Source organism: Giraffa tippelskirchi, chromosome 10 (genome assembly GCF_054371585.1).
Source record: "Giraffa tippelskirchi isolate mGirTip1 chromosome 10, T2T-mGirTip1v1.2.pri, whole genome shotgun sequence".
Classification (NCBI taxonomy): Eukaryota; Metazoa; Chordata; class Mammalia; order Artiodactyla; family Giraffidae; genus Giraffa; species Giraffa tippelskirchi.
The window spans coordinates 77,907,809-77,924,564 of NC_137284.1; the positions used below are offsets into that span (position 1 = coordinate 77,907,809).

General features: G+C 42.0%; 1 protein-coding gene across 3 annotated transcripts in view; it reads right to left on the reverse strand.

The window, feature by feature from the left end:
* RAPGEF5 (Rap guanine nucleotide exchange factor 5) overlaps positions 1 to 16,756 on the reverse strand; it is a 235,495-nt gene that overhangs the window by 189,701 nt on the left and 29,038 nt on the right. For all 3 annotated transcript variants that reach the window (XM_081536402.1, XM_081536404.1, XM_081536403.1), the window contains exon 2: positions 1,635 to 1,685. In XM_081536402.1, coding sequence (XP_081392528.1) covers positions 1,635 to 1,685 — 51 coding nt within the window. The remainder of the gene's footprint in view (positions 1 to 1,634; positions 1,686 to 16,756) is intronic.

Below are 16,756 nucleotides of genomic sequence, written 5' to 3' on the forward strand. Positions count from 1 at the left end.
ACACACCATACAGAAAAATTATGGCCAAGTCCCTAAGCTAAAAACACTTATATCTTACCATACATAGCTAAGATAATAGCTATGTAACTACCTATTCTATTCATTTTTGCTATTGGACTATTTAAGCTATTAGGCTATAATAACTACTTTCCAAATGCTAAACTGCTTTAACTGTAAATAATTTCCTTTTACACAAAATTTCCAGGGCAAAATACCTGTTTTTTTTCCTATATATACAATGTTTCTACCAATACAGCAAACTGAAGAACATTTTTATATGAATTCTGCAATACCGATAATGCATACATGTAAACATCTTGGAAGATGGGAAAATTAAATTTTTTCCTATCTAATGAGCATCTCGCACCATGATATAATTTGATAGCAGGCTGCTGTCTGCTATGCTTTTAAGCTTCACTCAACTGCAGAGTTCATAGTTAATTCCAAGCATCCTGGGTTCATCTACTTCATGACTGCATCTAGCAGATAAAAATTTCATATAACTTCTTTTTTTAATCTTCTGATTTGCCTGTATGTATCTCTGATTCTTGGAGGATGAAGGAGGGTATCCCTTAGATCTGGAGAGGTCTATGTCCCACTTCATAAACTACCTCCTTTCTCTGTAACTGGCAACTTCATCCACAGGGCACTGTTGCCTCATAAAGGAAATGAAATGAACTCTCTTCTAAGTAAAGGCTCATGAAAATGAAGATATATTGAGGGTGCATGCTTACATCTGTTCACTTGTTTCTTGCTAAACTTTTTTTGCACCCACAAAGTTTTGACAGAATATTTTTACCTTTTCCCAAGGCAAACAATTGATAATATATTGACTATAACTTAATCCTGAACACTTCAACCCCATCCTTATACCCCCTTAATTTTCATACTATCACCTCCTAAACACAACCTAATGAGAAGATGAGGACAGGAAATGATTTTATTTTTAACATGCTAACCCCATTAAAAAAAAAAAAAACCTAAGTCCGACAACAGAAAGTACTACCTGACTAGTCCTGACAGTGTTCATTCACTCAGTCATTCAAAAACACAGAGCAGCAATCAGCCCCATTTTAAATGCTGGGGATACAGTAGTGAACAAGACCAAAAGTTCTGTCCTCACAAAGCTCACAGTCTTCTGTCTTTCTAAAATACACAACCCTGTCAGCTGATTTGTTTTTTTCTTTTAGTCAGCTGATTTTTTAACATCACAATGAAGGCAGCCCCACCTGTTTCAATGAGTATCCGTATCCGGGGATATTCTACTATTAGATACCTATAAATAATCCCCCTTCTCACAAAGTTTTCAGAGTAAAACATCCCTTATTTTTCAAATACAGCATTTCTATCATTCAGCAAATTGAAAATATTTCTATTATATACGAACTCTACCATGTTCATAACACATTCATGTAAAGGGCTTGGAAAATGGGGGAAATTTTTTTTCCTTATTTAGGGAACATCTTTCTACATGACACAGTTATCAGAGCATTCCAAACACCTTCGGCCATATCATTCCACGTGAAGGAGATGGCGTGATCAGGAGCAAAGGGTAGATTCCTAACTAACAAATACTACACCAGGATTTGTGAACTATCATTTCTGAAATGCTGTAAGGCAGAAAAGAATCATACCTGGGACGGAGTATGTTCGAGATATGGATTGGAAATTCTTCTTGATAAAGTCTATTTGGAAGGAAAGAAAAGGGAAAAATTAGAACCAAACAGTTTTTTGGTACCACTGTACCATTAAGGACACAATACATGCAACCGTGGCAAGTCCAACAATTGTCCGAGCCAAAAAATGTCAACGGCCACAGAGGATTAACATCCTTATTCTCATTCAAGGTAAATATCTGGTCAACATTCACTCCAACGGGACAGGATATTCTATCAGAATGGCTTCTATAGCTTTAAAAACGGCAAAAGAATAACGGACCTTTGTGTCCTTGTCGCTTTATTCTCACCATGATTTTGACACCACTTCTCTTTTCCCTTCCTTTCACCGATCTAATTCCAGCTCTCATCTGTGCACCCCTGGACTGCTGTTTCAGCCTCTCAATGGATTTCCCCAGGCTCCAGTCACACCCCCTCAGGCCATCCTGCAAACCTCAAGTGAACAAAAGTCCCTGTGTAGCCCCCTCAACTGAGAGTGGGTCTCTCCTTGCTTACAGGAGTCAATGAAAAGCCCCTGCTTGCCCTTCTGAAGGGCCCACCAGAGTCGGCCTCCGCAGATTTCTAGTATTCTCCCGCTACCTCCCCACGTGGCTTCTGTGACTCAACATGAAATCCACTTATCAGAAGAACCTACAACACATACCTGCCTCTGCTCATACCCTTCTTCACATCAGAGAGTCCTTCCCCTTCCCTGACACGGCCTTGAACCCCAGTGAAGCCCAGGTCTGTGCAGTCACCTGCTGGATGAGGCTCTGTCCCCCTCCACTGGGATTTGTCCCTCTTTGGAGCTCCTTGTTTCTGACTATTTCTGGGGCAGCTCCTGGGTGTTCTGCCTTACTGGCTGTCCTTCCACACATGCATTTGCCCAACTAATCCATAAGCTCCTTGGAGAGCTGGCAGCTTACCCGCCTTTGCTTTCACAGGCTCTAGCACACAGCTGTGCACAAAAGCGTTGAATTTTTCTATTCATTTATTACATATTATTTATATCTCTGTATCAATTGAGTATTTGCTGAATGATTTGAATTGTAGGAGCTAATTTTTCCTACCTAACAATCCAGTAAGCAGCATCAACCACATGTGTTTAAGCACAATAGAAAACTATTACCATTTCCTGTTGCGGTTTAGGAAAAAGAACAGAGAAATGAACATTTACTGAGGTTCCAACCCTATGTTTAAAAGTTCTTTACACTTCTATTCTGAAGCTTGCTATCATTTGAGATCCCATAGTTTTTTGTCTGCCGCCTCCACTTCTTAGACTCAACAAAACATTCCCTGCCACTGAGTGCCTTCCAACCTCTGAACCTTCTACCAAACTTTATGGCAGAATTTCCATTTTACCTCTGGCCCACTCCACACAGCTCTCATATTACTTATCTTCTAATTAAACCGAAATAAATATATGGACTCTACATCCAGAAGTGTCAGTTGGTACTCTGCCAAAGACTTGCAATGGCTCCCTACCCCTTACCCTAGAAATTGTTTCAGTCAGTTCAGTTCAGTTGCTCAGTCATGTTCGACTCTCTGCGACCCCTGGACTGCAGCACGCCAGGCCTCCCTGTCCATCACCAAATTCTGGAGCTTGCTCAAACTCATGTCCATCAAGTGGGTGCTGCCAAACAATCCATAAATTGTTTAAGATAGGCCATTTTTAAATTTTTTTAAGAATAATTTTATTTATTTATTTTTGGCTGTGCTGGTTCTTCATTGTTGTGAGGGCTTTTCTCTAGTTGCAGCGAGCGGGGGCTGCTGTTTAGTTGTGTGCACAGGTTTCTCATTTCAGTGGCTTCTCTTGTTGCAGAACAGAAGCTCTAGGGTGTGCACGGTTCAGTAGTTGCGGCTCCCGGGCTCTAGAACACAGGCTCAATAGTTGTGGCGCACAGGCTTTGTTGCTTCGGGGTATATGGGATCTTCCCGCACACCAGGGATCGAACCCATGTCTTCTGCATTAGTAAGTGAATTCTTTACCACTGAACCACTCAGGGAAGCCCCAGACAGGCCATTTTTAATTATCATGTATTAAAATAAAACATCCACTCACCCCTTTTGGTCTAGGCTATGCACATTCCCAACCGGCCCTTCCTAGGCCTTTTGTCATCTGAGCCTAGGCATTTGTATTCACTCACTGAAATACTGAAAACTGTGAAATTTACATCTCCACCAGATTTATAATTTGAAGATGAATCATCATGATGGGTGATTTTTTCCCCCTAAACAGCCTTTTAAAAGTCAATATGGCAGGCCAGAACTGACAATCTTTATTACTCATCTAATTGCCTAAATCAGCTCAGAAAAGCAACTATGTCACATGATCTAGTTAAAAAGAAGGCTTCCAGGTAGAAACAAGCTCTGAAGAATTAGATAGGGGCATCTCCACAAAAGAAAGCAAACAGCTTCCTTTCTGTTGCCAGCCCCAATCTGGCTGTCTTGACACTAGTGTTATACTTGCAAAATTCCATTTCACAGAAACTTCCCCTGTAGATGGCTTTTTACAAAAGATTGGTAAGATGAGTCAGTAAAGCCATGGGATCCTTCCATGCCGACTAGACAACAGTGTTAGAAGAGCTCCCAGCCCACAGGGAATTGACCAGGAACTGCCTTTGACAGTGCACAATACCTAGATTTGTTGTCAGAAACGCCTCAGAAGCCTGCTCTCAACTCATCCCCAGGGAGCTGTGTTTCCTAAACGTTCCAGACAGCAGCTCTCAAACAGTACCAGGAAGGACTGATTTGTTCAACTGAAAATAACTACCATAAGACTGTACTTTTTTTTTTTTTTTCTGAGACCACTTTATGACTAAAAATTGCAAGTGCCAAAGACTTATTAAAAAAGAACATGGAGGAACTGACCATCCATCAGCTCATTTTTTCACAGACCTTGTGAAAGGATTGCCATGGAATTTTACTGGGAGAATGCCGTGGACCAACTTACAGGACTCTGAGAATCACTGCTCTAAAGCACCTCACAAACTTTCTCTCCCAGCCCTTCCCTGAAAGAGCAGCACAAGAAACACTGACGATGCACCTTCTCCACTCAGCATTCTTTCCGTGATATTCAATTAATCAGCTGTTTTCATTCCATCCTGGACTCCCTCGGTTTTGTTTCTCCTCTCAGCATGTCTGAGCTTCATCTCACCACTCCTGTGGCAACTAACTTTCCTTATGTTCCTTATGAAGCACCTATTGAGCTCCTATTTCGGCAACATGGGAGTTCCAGAAACAGACATGTGAACAAGATACCATCCTCTAATTTAGAAATCAATTTACTGAAAGACACAGGATCTAAAGAACACTTTAAACTCATAAGAGGTCTCTTTCTTCTTCCCAATTTCCCATCAATTTTCTCTATAATCTTGGGTGGCTGGTCCAATTGACGCAGTGTCCTCTTTTCAGTGGTTCTCACCATGATATCTCAAAACAGAATGCCCACATGAGATGATTCTTTTCTCCCCTTTATCTCCAATTTCCTAGAATTACTTAAGCTAGATGCAATGAGTCTTTTACACAGGACTTTATACAGGCCACAGAGAGACTAGTAACAATACAAATGAAATTAGACTTTAATTCAAATTTCTTCTCTTTTCCAATTTAATGAACCATAGAAAATAATTCCCTAAATGATTCCATGCAAATCTCATATTTTAGACATGTGTTAGAAAATTGCACCCCTTTATTATTCACAAATGAACTTCCAGAAAAAAAAAAAATAATAACATAACTCAGAAGGATAACTGGAAAGCAATCATATATTATTTCCATTTTTTTCTAAGTTAAGTGCCCACTAAAGTTAAACTATAGTATTCTGTGAGGCTGGGTCTAAATCAAACATTTTAGCATCACTGGACTTAACGCACATTTTTTAATCAGCTCTTAAAGGACATGTCTTAAAGTTCTTCTTGGATTGAATTTTAAAACTTAGGTTACAAGGGGAGAGAGAAATGAAAAGAAAAAGACTGAATCACTTCAATCACCACAGAAGTATGACCTGCTCTATTACAAACAGGAACCAACAAGAACTACCAAATGTGTTGATAAGTTAAGAGTTCAGCTCACAACACAACTTTCTGTCATCTTCAGCCACTGTCCTCTACCTAATCTGGCTGACAAAGTAGAAATGAAGATGTTAAAATGGGTAAGTATACTGAGAAGTCAAAAAGTTCCATAAGCAACTAGAGGGCACATGTGTTAGGAGACTAGGGACTACAGCAACAGAGGCTGTGCAGTAGAGTTCTAAGACCTGGAGTGGGGTCCTTTTTAAGTCCCAGCATACCCTTGCATCTCAAGCAAAGCTTGATTCAGGTAAAAAGGACAGAATCCCATCCAGCCAGGATGTTGGCTTAAGAAGGACAATTGCCATCACAAGTTCAGCATAATGCAAACTGGAGACACGAGCCAAGTACTGGTATGGAAGTGCAGGGCAGGGCACCCCAACTTTATCTGCAGACTCTGGCCCCACTTCAGGCCCAACCATCCCTCAGGACTCCAAGGGTCATGCTCCCAAAGTCAGTCACAGCCACAAAGGTCATTTGTAACAGTATCTTCTCCACACAGCCTGGCCAAACCAAAGTCAATGATGTTCCCTAAATTACATTTTTCCACTGCCTTGTGATGTAATAAGAAAACAGAATGAGAGGGAAGGTGGCAGAAATGCTTACTGAGCACTGCCTTTGTGCTTAAGCACTTTGCCACACTAGGAAGTGCACCCACCTGTTCATATAGCTATAGACAAGAGCCCTGAGGGTCAGAGAAATTAGGGAATTCACTTAAGGTCCCAGAGCTGGAAAGTTACACAGCCAGGGCTGGAAGAAAATTTTGACTGATTCCAAAGTCACCACTCTACTGTAACACGCTGCATGTTACTAAATAATAAATGTGTTTGTACCGTGTGCTAGAGATTGTACTGATTATTTTACTGCTTAACTTTGGAAAAACTATGAGGTATTATTAATCTCATTTTGTAGATGATAAAGCTAGACTTGAAGAGCTTAAGAAGTTCACCCAAGTTTGCCACCCAAGCCTGTCTGTAGTTATTTTCCCATACATTTTTTTTTACTTTATTTTTAATTAGTTTTTATTTATTTTTTATTATTATTTTTTATTTGTTTTGCCATACATTGACATGAATTTACCATGGGTGTACATACATTTATCTTATAATGTAGAATATTCCAACTTAAGAATCACGAGACAAGCAAACGTATATGACTGCATGAAGATGTCACAGATAGTTGTCTCTGCTAGATCCAGAGGTACTTAACCCTAGATGTAAATTAGAACCATCAGGGAACCTGAAGAAATAATCAGGAGCTCAGGTCCACAGAACTAGAATCTATAGGAGTGCAGCCTGAATGGGTTTTTTCTAAGCTCCTCAGAGTAGCTTGAATGCACTCTGGTTTGAGAAAAACTAAAAAAACAGTGGCTGAAGTAAGTGATATGCAGCTCTCATCACCCACCTCCACTATGAAGCTGGGTGCACTCCTCGACCATCTTCTCCCTCACATGCCCACCAGAGACTAAACACAGCAGAGGTGCAGGCCATCCAAACAACAGCCCTGGGGTCTGTGTCTGAGCTTCTGACTCTGGTTTGTGTAGAACAAAGACTCAGTGTTTCAGAAAATCGCACCCTGCACCTGTTCTTGTGGTGTGTGTTTTCTCTCCGCCCCGTCCCAGACATAGCCCTAAGCCAAGGTGCCTCACATCTGCAGAGCGGCATCCTATCTACACACCTTCTGAAAGGACATCCCCCTTTTAATGGCATCTGTAGCATTAGACTTAATTTCCATTTCCCACTATTGAAGGATTCTCTTCTAGTATAAACATGTTTGCCCCACTTAAAAGCCAAAGGAGAAAATTAAAGTGGGGCTTAGGAATACTTATAAATATTTCACAATCTGGCCTGCCTAGGGAGATAAATTGGCAGGAACCAGCAGCTTCTGGGGAAATATATACAATAGGTACCACGGAAACAAACTCCAAAGTGCATCAACTTGATTTTTTTCATTCCTTGGGAAAGTACCTTTCTTTTCATTGTGTGTACAAACAACAGCATAACTGCCTACAGGGTGGGCTTCCTTGGTTAATGCAATCATAGAAAAGCCTTCACAGTTTAGGAAGCAGGTCACTAAAGATTTTGTGTCAGCAGCTGAATTGGCAGCTTACTTATCTCCACCTGTCACTGAATTCCCTACCTGCAGTAACATCAACCCCCCCAATCACACCTGGACTCCAAGATGAACCCTTTTCTCAGCAGCCAATGTGAAAAAGCTCCCACCTGCCCAATCTAGGACATGAGAACAAAACAATGCAAGTATTACCTTATACCAGTAGGATAAATACCCAGGAGTCCAAACTGATCTAAATCACTGAATAAACAAACATGGGGCAGAGGGCACAGTGGGGAAACAGCTCTTCCTTACAGAATTCTTTCAATTACTAAATGCAACGAGAAGAGGCAAAGAATATCACAATTAGGCAAAGAACACAGTACTAAGTGTTGCAGGCAAGAATCATCAATGGGTGCCAAAATGAGAGAACGAAAGTACGACTGAAATACAGGACATCTGCATAGTGTCAAAGTGTTTCCCCACAAGCTATTAAGGAATAGAGGAAAGAACGGTAACTTTTCAGCGGAGCTTAGCAGATCCATCTTAACTAAGTGATAAAAGTTATCACCAATCATGAGACTTGACATCACTTGCCTGCTATTAATAATATGATATCCTGAGAAAGGCACTTTCAGGGTATTTTTTGTCAAAATGCATACCATAATTTAATGAGAAAACATCACACAACTCCAAGTGGAGGGATATTCTTCAATATAACTAGCTTGTACTCTGCAAAAATTGTCAAGGTAAGGAAAGACTAAGAAAAACAGAGCATCTATCTTGGATTGCAGGAGAACAAAGGAAACTAACAAGGAAAGACGATCCGATCCTGAGTGCCAGCCTGGACAAGGACAAGGACCTTAGCAGGTCAGCTGGCAGAAAGTGAATGAGGTCTGTATTTGAGCTACTTGAGTGTCAATGCTGGTATTGACAAGTGCATTGAGGTTACATAAAATGTTAACATTTGGGGAAGCTGGGTAATGGTTATAAGGCTTTCTTGGTAGCATTTATACATTTAAGTCTGAAATTATTTCAAAGTGAAATAAAAAATGTTTAAGTAATAGCCTCTTTCTTCCTCACAAACAAAGCCTCAAAAACCATTCTAATATTATTTAAAATACAGCCTCTATTTCTGTACCAAAAGTTTCTCTCTCCATAACATTATCACCCAGGGCTACCCAACAGAATGACCCTCCTCGCCCCCTGACCACTCCGGCCTCTAGCACCTTCACACAGATCAGATTAATCTCCCTAAAACGTCTCCTTACATACTACTTCGTTATTAAAAAATAGAATTTATTTTAAAACAGTTTATGCTCTTTATGCACTCACAGACAATATTCTAAGACTTTACCCAAGTGGCCAGTCTCTCAATGTCTACATAATCCTGGCTGCATGTCTCTTCGGCAAACTCCCCACTCTAGCCAGACAGCTGTCCGATTTTTACTCTGCCAACAGTGTGCGATCTCACTTCCATGCCCAAGCCCTTGCCATGACCTCTGACCTCTGTATATCTTTTTATTTCCACATCCTGCCCTTCCTTCAATCCACAAAAATGCTGTGTAAAGCTAACCCAAGCCTTGAGCCTCCTGTGACCAACCTCTTCCACTAAACACTCTCAGTATTTGTCACTGATGTGTCTCCTGGCTCCATCTGCACATGTAGCTCATCTCTCTTCAACCAGCCTCGTACCCCCGAGGGACTTCCACTTTCTGTCAATCTAGGACCTTGTACATAGCACAGCAGAGGCCGGACAGCCAGTGGTGACCTCCTCCCACTGCCACATCACCTGGTGACCCAGACTCCCAGGCCAAATAATAAGGCAGGATATCACCCCCTCAGAACCTATGAAACCCACTACCATCTCTGCCATCCTTCCCAGCTTGCTTTGTCAAGTTTCTCAACTCTGTTGTAAGTGGTCACATATGAAACACACACACACAAACACACATATATATGAAACATATACAGAGTATATTTTTAAACACTGAATAATAAATGTGCTTGCTTTAAACCTTAAAGATCCACTTGAATGCCAATTATTTCTTTGCAGTGGAAAAGACTTCAATAAGTCACTTTGTGTGGCGTCTTCAAGAGGAAATTTTTCTCACTTTTCCTTTCCTATACTATTGCCAAGTCAGAAATGTGCAAAAGAAACACACCTTGGAGTAGGTATCTTCTCTTTGTTGGCTCTGGAAGTCAGTCAGTCTCTTAAATGTTTCTTGTTAATTTGTACAAAAGTTTTTGAAAACTGCAAAAAACAATAAAGGTGACAATGTACAGTCCTCTGGCAGAAGCCTTAGAAACAAGTTCAAGTTTTTATTCTTCAATTATTTACCCAAACCATACAAAGCACCTCAGAAATACAGTACCAGAAAGGACACCCAGACGTTTCCAGACCATTCCACAGCCTTCATCTTAGAGATCTGAGGAGGGATCAAGGCTCACAGGCCAAACCCAGCTGCTGTGCCGGGTTCATGGTGTTACTGGAACACAGCTGTGTCCCATGTTTACATCTGGCCTCTGGCCATTCTCCTGACAAAAATATTTATTACCTGGCCTTCTACAGGAAAAGTTTACCAATCCTGGTCTAAATTATCAAATTTTACAGAGCAGGAGGAGCTCTGTAATCTCCCTAGCATATATTCCAGTAACCAGTTATCAGTAAGAATTTTTTTCATTTTGAACCAAATAATCTTTTGCTGCCATTTAAGATTATTTCCTTCAAAATTGTTTAAGACACATTTCCACCTTCACTGACATATTACATAAACACCAAAAATAGGTCAAAACAACTATTGGCTCCCAAGACTAAAACAAACAAAAGCAATTAGTTTCACTAACTACTTTTAACTAGGAATTACCAATCTATATGGTAATACAGAATACGCGTTGTTTCAAACATTGGAATCTTGCACATAATATCCTCAACGCCTGGAATCCCTTTCTTCTCATCTAAGTTTCCATACACTTTATGCTGTTTCCATACAGTTTATGGTTCTCTGAGGAGGCCTTACAAAGAGCTGAAAAGAGAAGCGAAAGGCAAAAGAGAAAAGGAAAGATATACCCATCTGAATGCAGAGTTCCAAAGAATAGCAAGGAGAGACAAGAAAGCCTTCCTAAGTGAACAAGGCAAAGAAATAGAGGAAAACGATAGAATGGGAAAGATTAGAGATCTCTTCAAGAAAATTAGAGATGCCAAGGGAACATTTCACACAAAGATGGGCACAATAAAGGACAGAAACGGTATGGACCTAAGAGGCAGAAGATACTAAGAAGAGGTGGCAAGAATACACAGAAGAACTATACAAAAAAGATCTTAATGACCCAGATAACCATTAACTGTGTGATCACTCACCTAGAATCAGATATTTTGGAGCATGAAGTCAAGTGGGCCTTAGGAAGTATCACTATGAACAAAGCTAGTGGAGGTGATGGAATTCCAGCTGAGCTATTTCAAATCCTAAAAGAGGATGCTATGAAAGTGCAGTACTCAATATGTCAACAAATTTGGAAAGCTCAGCAGTGGCCACAGGACTGGAAAAGGTCAGTTTTCATTCCAATACCAAAGAAAGGCAGCGCCAAGGAATGTTCAAACTACTGCACCATTGCACTCTTTTCACATGCTAACAAAGTAGTGCTCAAAATTCTCCAAGCTAGTCTTCGACAGCACATGAACAGAGAACTTTCAGATATTTAAGCTGGATTTAGAAAAGGCAGAGGAACCAGAGATCAGATTGCCAACATCCACTGGATCACAGAAAAAGCAAGAGTGTTCCAGAAAAACATCTGCTTCCTTGATTATGCTAAAGCTTTTCATTGTATGGATCACAACAAACATGGAAAATTCTTCAAGAGATGGGAATACCAGACCTTACCTGCCTTCCAAGAAACCTGTATGCATGTTAAGAAGTAACAGATAGAACCAGACATGGAACAACAGACTGGTTCTAAATTTGGAAAGGAGTACAGCAAGGCTGCATACTGTCACCCTGCTTATTTAACTTACATGTAGAGTACATCAGGCAAAATGCCGGTCTGGATGAAGCACAAGCTGGAATCAAGATTGCTGGGAAAAATATCAATAACCTCAGATATGTAGACGATACCACCCTTATGGCAGAAAGAAGAACTAAAGAGCCTCTTGATGAAGGTAAAAGAGGAAAGAGAAAAAGCTGTCTTAAAACTCAACATTCAAAAAACAAAGATCACAGCATCCAGTCCCATCACTTCATGGCAAATAGATGGGGAAACAAGGAAAACAGTGACAGACTTTGTTTTCTTGGGCTCCAAAATCACTGCAGATGATGACTGTAGCCATGAAATTAAAAGACGCTTGCTCCTTGGAAGAAAAGCTATGATAGCCCTAGACTGTATATTGAAAAGCAGAGACATTACATTGTTGACAAAGGTCTATTTAGTCAAAGCTATGGTATTTCCAGTAGTCATGTATGGATGAGAGAGTTGGATCATAAAGAAGGCTGAACAATTAAAAATTGATGCTTTTGAACTAGGTGTTGGAGAAAATTCTTGAGAATCCCTTGGCCTGCAAGGAGATCCAACCAGTCCATCCTAAAGGAGATCAATCCTGAATATTCACTGGAAGGACTGATGCTGAAGCTCCAATACTTTGGCCACAAGCTAAGAGCCTGAAAAGACCCTGATGCTGGGAAAGACTGAAACCAAGAGGAGAAGTGGATGACAGAGGACGAGTTGGTTGGATGGCATCACCAACTCAATGGACATGAGTTTGAGCAAACTCCAGGAGATGGTGAAGGACAGGGAAAGCCTGGCATGCTGCAGTCCATGGGGTCGCAAAGAGTCAGACAGGGCGGAGGGACTGAACAACAACAACAGTTTATGTTAAAATGTATTCACATGCTCAAATCCTCAACCCCTGCCCCATAAAAATTTCTTGGTTACTTCAAAGCACTTTAGATTCCAGATACTTACGTTTGGATTGTCCCTAATTCATTGTAAGAATCTTAAAATAGAGTCTATGTTCCACTCATATTTATACACATCCACAGAGCTTCCCTGGTGGCTCAGAGGGCAAAGCATCTGCTTGCAATGCAGGAGACCTGGGTTCGATCCCTGGGTCAGGAAAATCCCCTGGAGAAGGAAATGGCAACCCACTCCAGTGCTCTTGCCTGGAAAATCCCATGGACAGAGAAGCCTGGCAGGCTACAGTCCATAGAGTTGCAAAGAGTCGGACACAACTGAGCGACTTCACTTCACCCACAGTGCACGAACTGAACTTCATAGATTAACGCGCTGGAGAAGTTTGGTTGCAGCTCGAGAGACTGTCAGGCCACCTGTGCGCCCTAAAGAACCCCGGAGCACCCAAGTTAGCATTTGTTCCAGCTTTACCAACTTTTTGATTTCCACCTGAGGCCAATGGCATACATCGCCGTTTTTCTTTATGAAACGCCAAGAGAAGTGTTTCTGTTGCACATGCGCAGCTACTGAAAGTGTTTGCCAGTTAAAGGTACCTTGATACAGAAAGTTGAATTTAGGGTTTTCGTATTTCTCCTCTTTCCCAACACTCAGGCTTTTCACTTTTCTAGACGTTTTCCCAGATCTCAAACAGTGTGGCCAGAGTAGCTGAGGGTGATCACCTCAGGGTACGCCGTGATCCTGAGAGGAGTGGATGCTCAGGGGCTTAAGGTGGCGGGCTAGAGATGGCATCGTTGTAGTCAGTTAATTTTACCATAAAGGCAATATTTCCCTATCTCAATTTTGCTTAATTTTGTGTTTACTTAATTCACATTACAGCAATATAAAAATACTGAGATTAGAGAAGCCCCTTCACCCCACGTGTAATTTGCCTTCAGTCACCATGGACTTATAGGTTAGATAGGACCAGTGTACAGAGGAGTAAACAAGTCCAGAAAGGTTAAACAGCTTGCTCAAGTGAGATACTGGAGAAGGCAATAGCACCCCACTCCAGCCTCTTGCCTGGAAAATCCCATGGACGGAGGAGCCTGGTAGGCTGCAGTCCATGGCGTTGCTAAGAGTTGGACACGACTGAGCGACTTCACTTTCACTTTTCACTTTCATGCCTTGGAGAAGGAAATGGCAACCCACTCCTGTACTCTTGCCTGGAAAATCCCATAGACAGAGGAGCCTAGTGGGCTGCCATCTACTGGGTCGCACAGAGTCGGACACGACTGAAGCGACTTAGCAGCAGCAGCCACAGTGTTTAAAATAATTCATTGCATACAATTAATTCTCATTAAATGTTTGTAAACAAAGAAACAAAAAATCTGGTCTTACTACTTTAAATCTTTTCACCTTTTGGAGTTTACAGCTCCTTCTTCTGTGTATTGCACCTTATTTTCCTAGGACACTGCCTTGCATGATGGTTAGGAGTAGAGCTCTGAATTTTCATGGCTTAGATTCAAAGCCCATCTGTACCACTTAAAAGTTCTACATCCATGGACAAATCATTTAACTTCTTTGTGCTTCTGTTTCCATCTCTTTAAATGGGAAAAATAAAATCTGTTCATAAGGTTGTTGTAAGGATTAAATGGCTTAAAATAGTGGTTCTCAAATTGCTTGCATCAGAATCACCTTATTAAACCAGACTGCTGGGCTCCATTCTAGAGGTTTTGGCTGTCTTAGGTCTGGGGTGAGGATCTGAATCTGCGTTTCTAACAGATTCCCAGAGGATGATGCTGATGGACTGACTATACTCTGAGATCCACTGATTTAAAATATTACAGAGCTTACAAAGGTGCTCACCAAGTAATATGTGCTCAACAAGCATTCACTATTTTTTTTAAAGAGGGAAATTAATTTTTTTGTTTTGTTTTGCTTTTGTTGCACTGTGTGGCATGCAGGATCTTGGTTCCCTCAACAGGGATCAAAACTGAACCCCTTGCAGTGGAAGCACTGGAAGTGAGGAGTCTTAATCCTGGGTCCCCAGAGAAGTCCCAGTAAGCATTCACTATTATTCTGGGGGCGCTCTGCAAACTTTATTATTATTATGTACATGAATGTGGGTCTCCCTTTCTACAGTGTTAAACTTACCCAGGGACAGGACTGTATCCTTTTCATCCACAACTCCTAGGATATAACAGAGTGCCTGTGATAAAGCAAGGCCAGTGCAGCTCTGAGAGAATTCTCTGCCTCTCGCCCGGGTTCCTCACGGTCAGAAGAGAAAATCTGTGGGGAGGGAAACTCTCCTCCAGGCCAATGCCCAGGATTCCCACAGCAAGCACCTTTAGGACACAGGCCGTTTCATTCATCCATCTGACTGACCCATGTGGGGGAGGTCCTGTTTCTCATACTTCGGAGTCTGGAGGAGTAACTCAGAATCAGTCGACTTTTCTCATGTTCTTGGGACCACAGGCCCTTCCCAAATGGGTACAGAATTTCCACCAGCTTCTGTCAATGACAACAAGGTGCCACCGCCACTGTTTATCTGTGAATGAACTATACCTAGAATTTTCAAGAGAAGCCTGATCTGGACATTGCCAAGTGGAAATCTTGTAATTCACTTTCAACTTATTGTGTCTCCTGGTTACTATGACTTATCTCCCTTAGCGTTCCCAAACCTTTCAGTTAATAACTCATTTTAGGACTTGAGAGGATTGATATTAACCTTGACTATTTACAGTGTCACATACACAACTTATAAAATTCACGACATCTGCATTAATAGCAGGGCAATGACATAGATCCTCCACAATCTGGCAATTAATACTGACTGTGGTGCTGTGATCCTATGTGCAGACTTTCAGAATCACACAAAGTGACTCTTTTGGCTCCCAGAAGGGACTTGTAGCAGCTGGGCACTCCATTACCTCCTATCTTGTGCAGTTCCAGTTTCAAATATCACTCTCTCGATGGAGATAAGAACAGAGACATCTCATCTTGCCATTCACCACAAGGAGCAGGCCTGTGCCTTCCTCCTCTCCTGGCTCCAATCACACACAGAACTGTGAGCTTTGCAGCCTTCACCCACTTCACAAGCCCTCAAAGAGCTGGCACTGGAGTCCTACAGGCTTGTGAAACTTACTTCATCCTGAGTCACACGTCCTCCTTCCTCTGGTTCACTTGTCTTCTTTACATCTGTTTGTGCGGTTAGTTGCTCAGTTGTGTCCAACTCTTTGTGACCCCACAGACTGTAGCCCACCAGGCTCTGTCCTTGGAATTTCCCAGGCAAGAATACCGGAGTGGGCCATCATTGCCTACTCCAGGGGATCTTCCCAACCCAGGGATCGAACCCAAGTCTCCTCCGTCCCCTGCATGGGCAGGCGGGTTCTTTACCACTGTACCACCTGGGAAGCCCTCTTTACATCTGAGGTCTACTGAAAGCCCACTTTACAGCCACATCAGGGTCCATCACTTCCTTTTCTCTCCCAAAACGTTCTAACAGCCACACTACGGAATCGGAACTTGGTTCCAGTGATGACGCCCTTACCACTACTTCTCTGAGGGTGCTGACACAGCAGATTCCACCACGTGCAGGTTCAAAACAGGGTCACTTGCTCCCCAGCTTCCCTGTCTGTAATGAGCGGAGTCTAATGGGCCTTGCGCTGCATCAACACTGACGACTTTCCCGCCCTGACTGTATTGCTTACTCTTTCAATTCCCTGACGCTGATTTCGGTCTGCCTCTCCCTCCACTGAATCCCCTCCTTTCTAGTCTTCCCGCCAAATTATTTCATCTAAGCTGTCTGGACATCCTTTCCTCTAACAAATCATTAGAGTCTTTCCTCAAATGGTTTCCCTCCTCCCCCACAACATTCGACTCTAACACAAAGGCCCGTGACAGTCCCAGTGAACAGAACCGGTGATCCCTTCAGCCAGAACGAGACACAGAGCACACACCCCACAGCTCACCCGGCAGTCCTGTAGTTCAAGGAGAGCTAGTTCTCTAGTTTTCCTCTGGAAATCCCCCTTTCAGCACAAGAGGTATCAGCAACTTCCAATTAGTTCACTTGGCTCAGGAGGGAACCTTCTGGAAGGC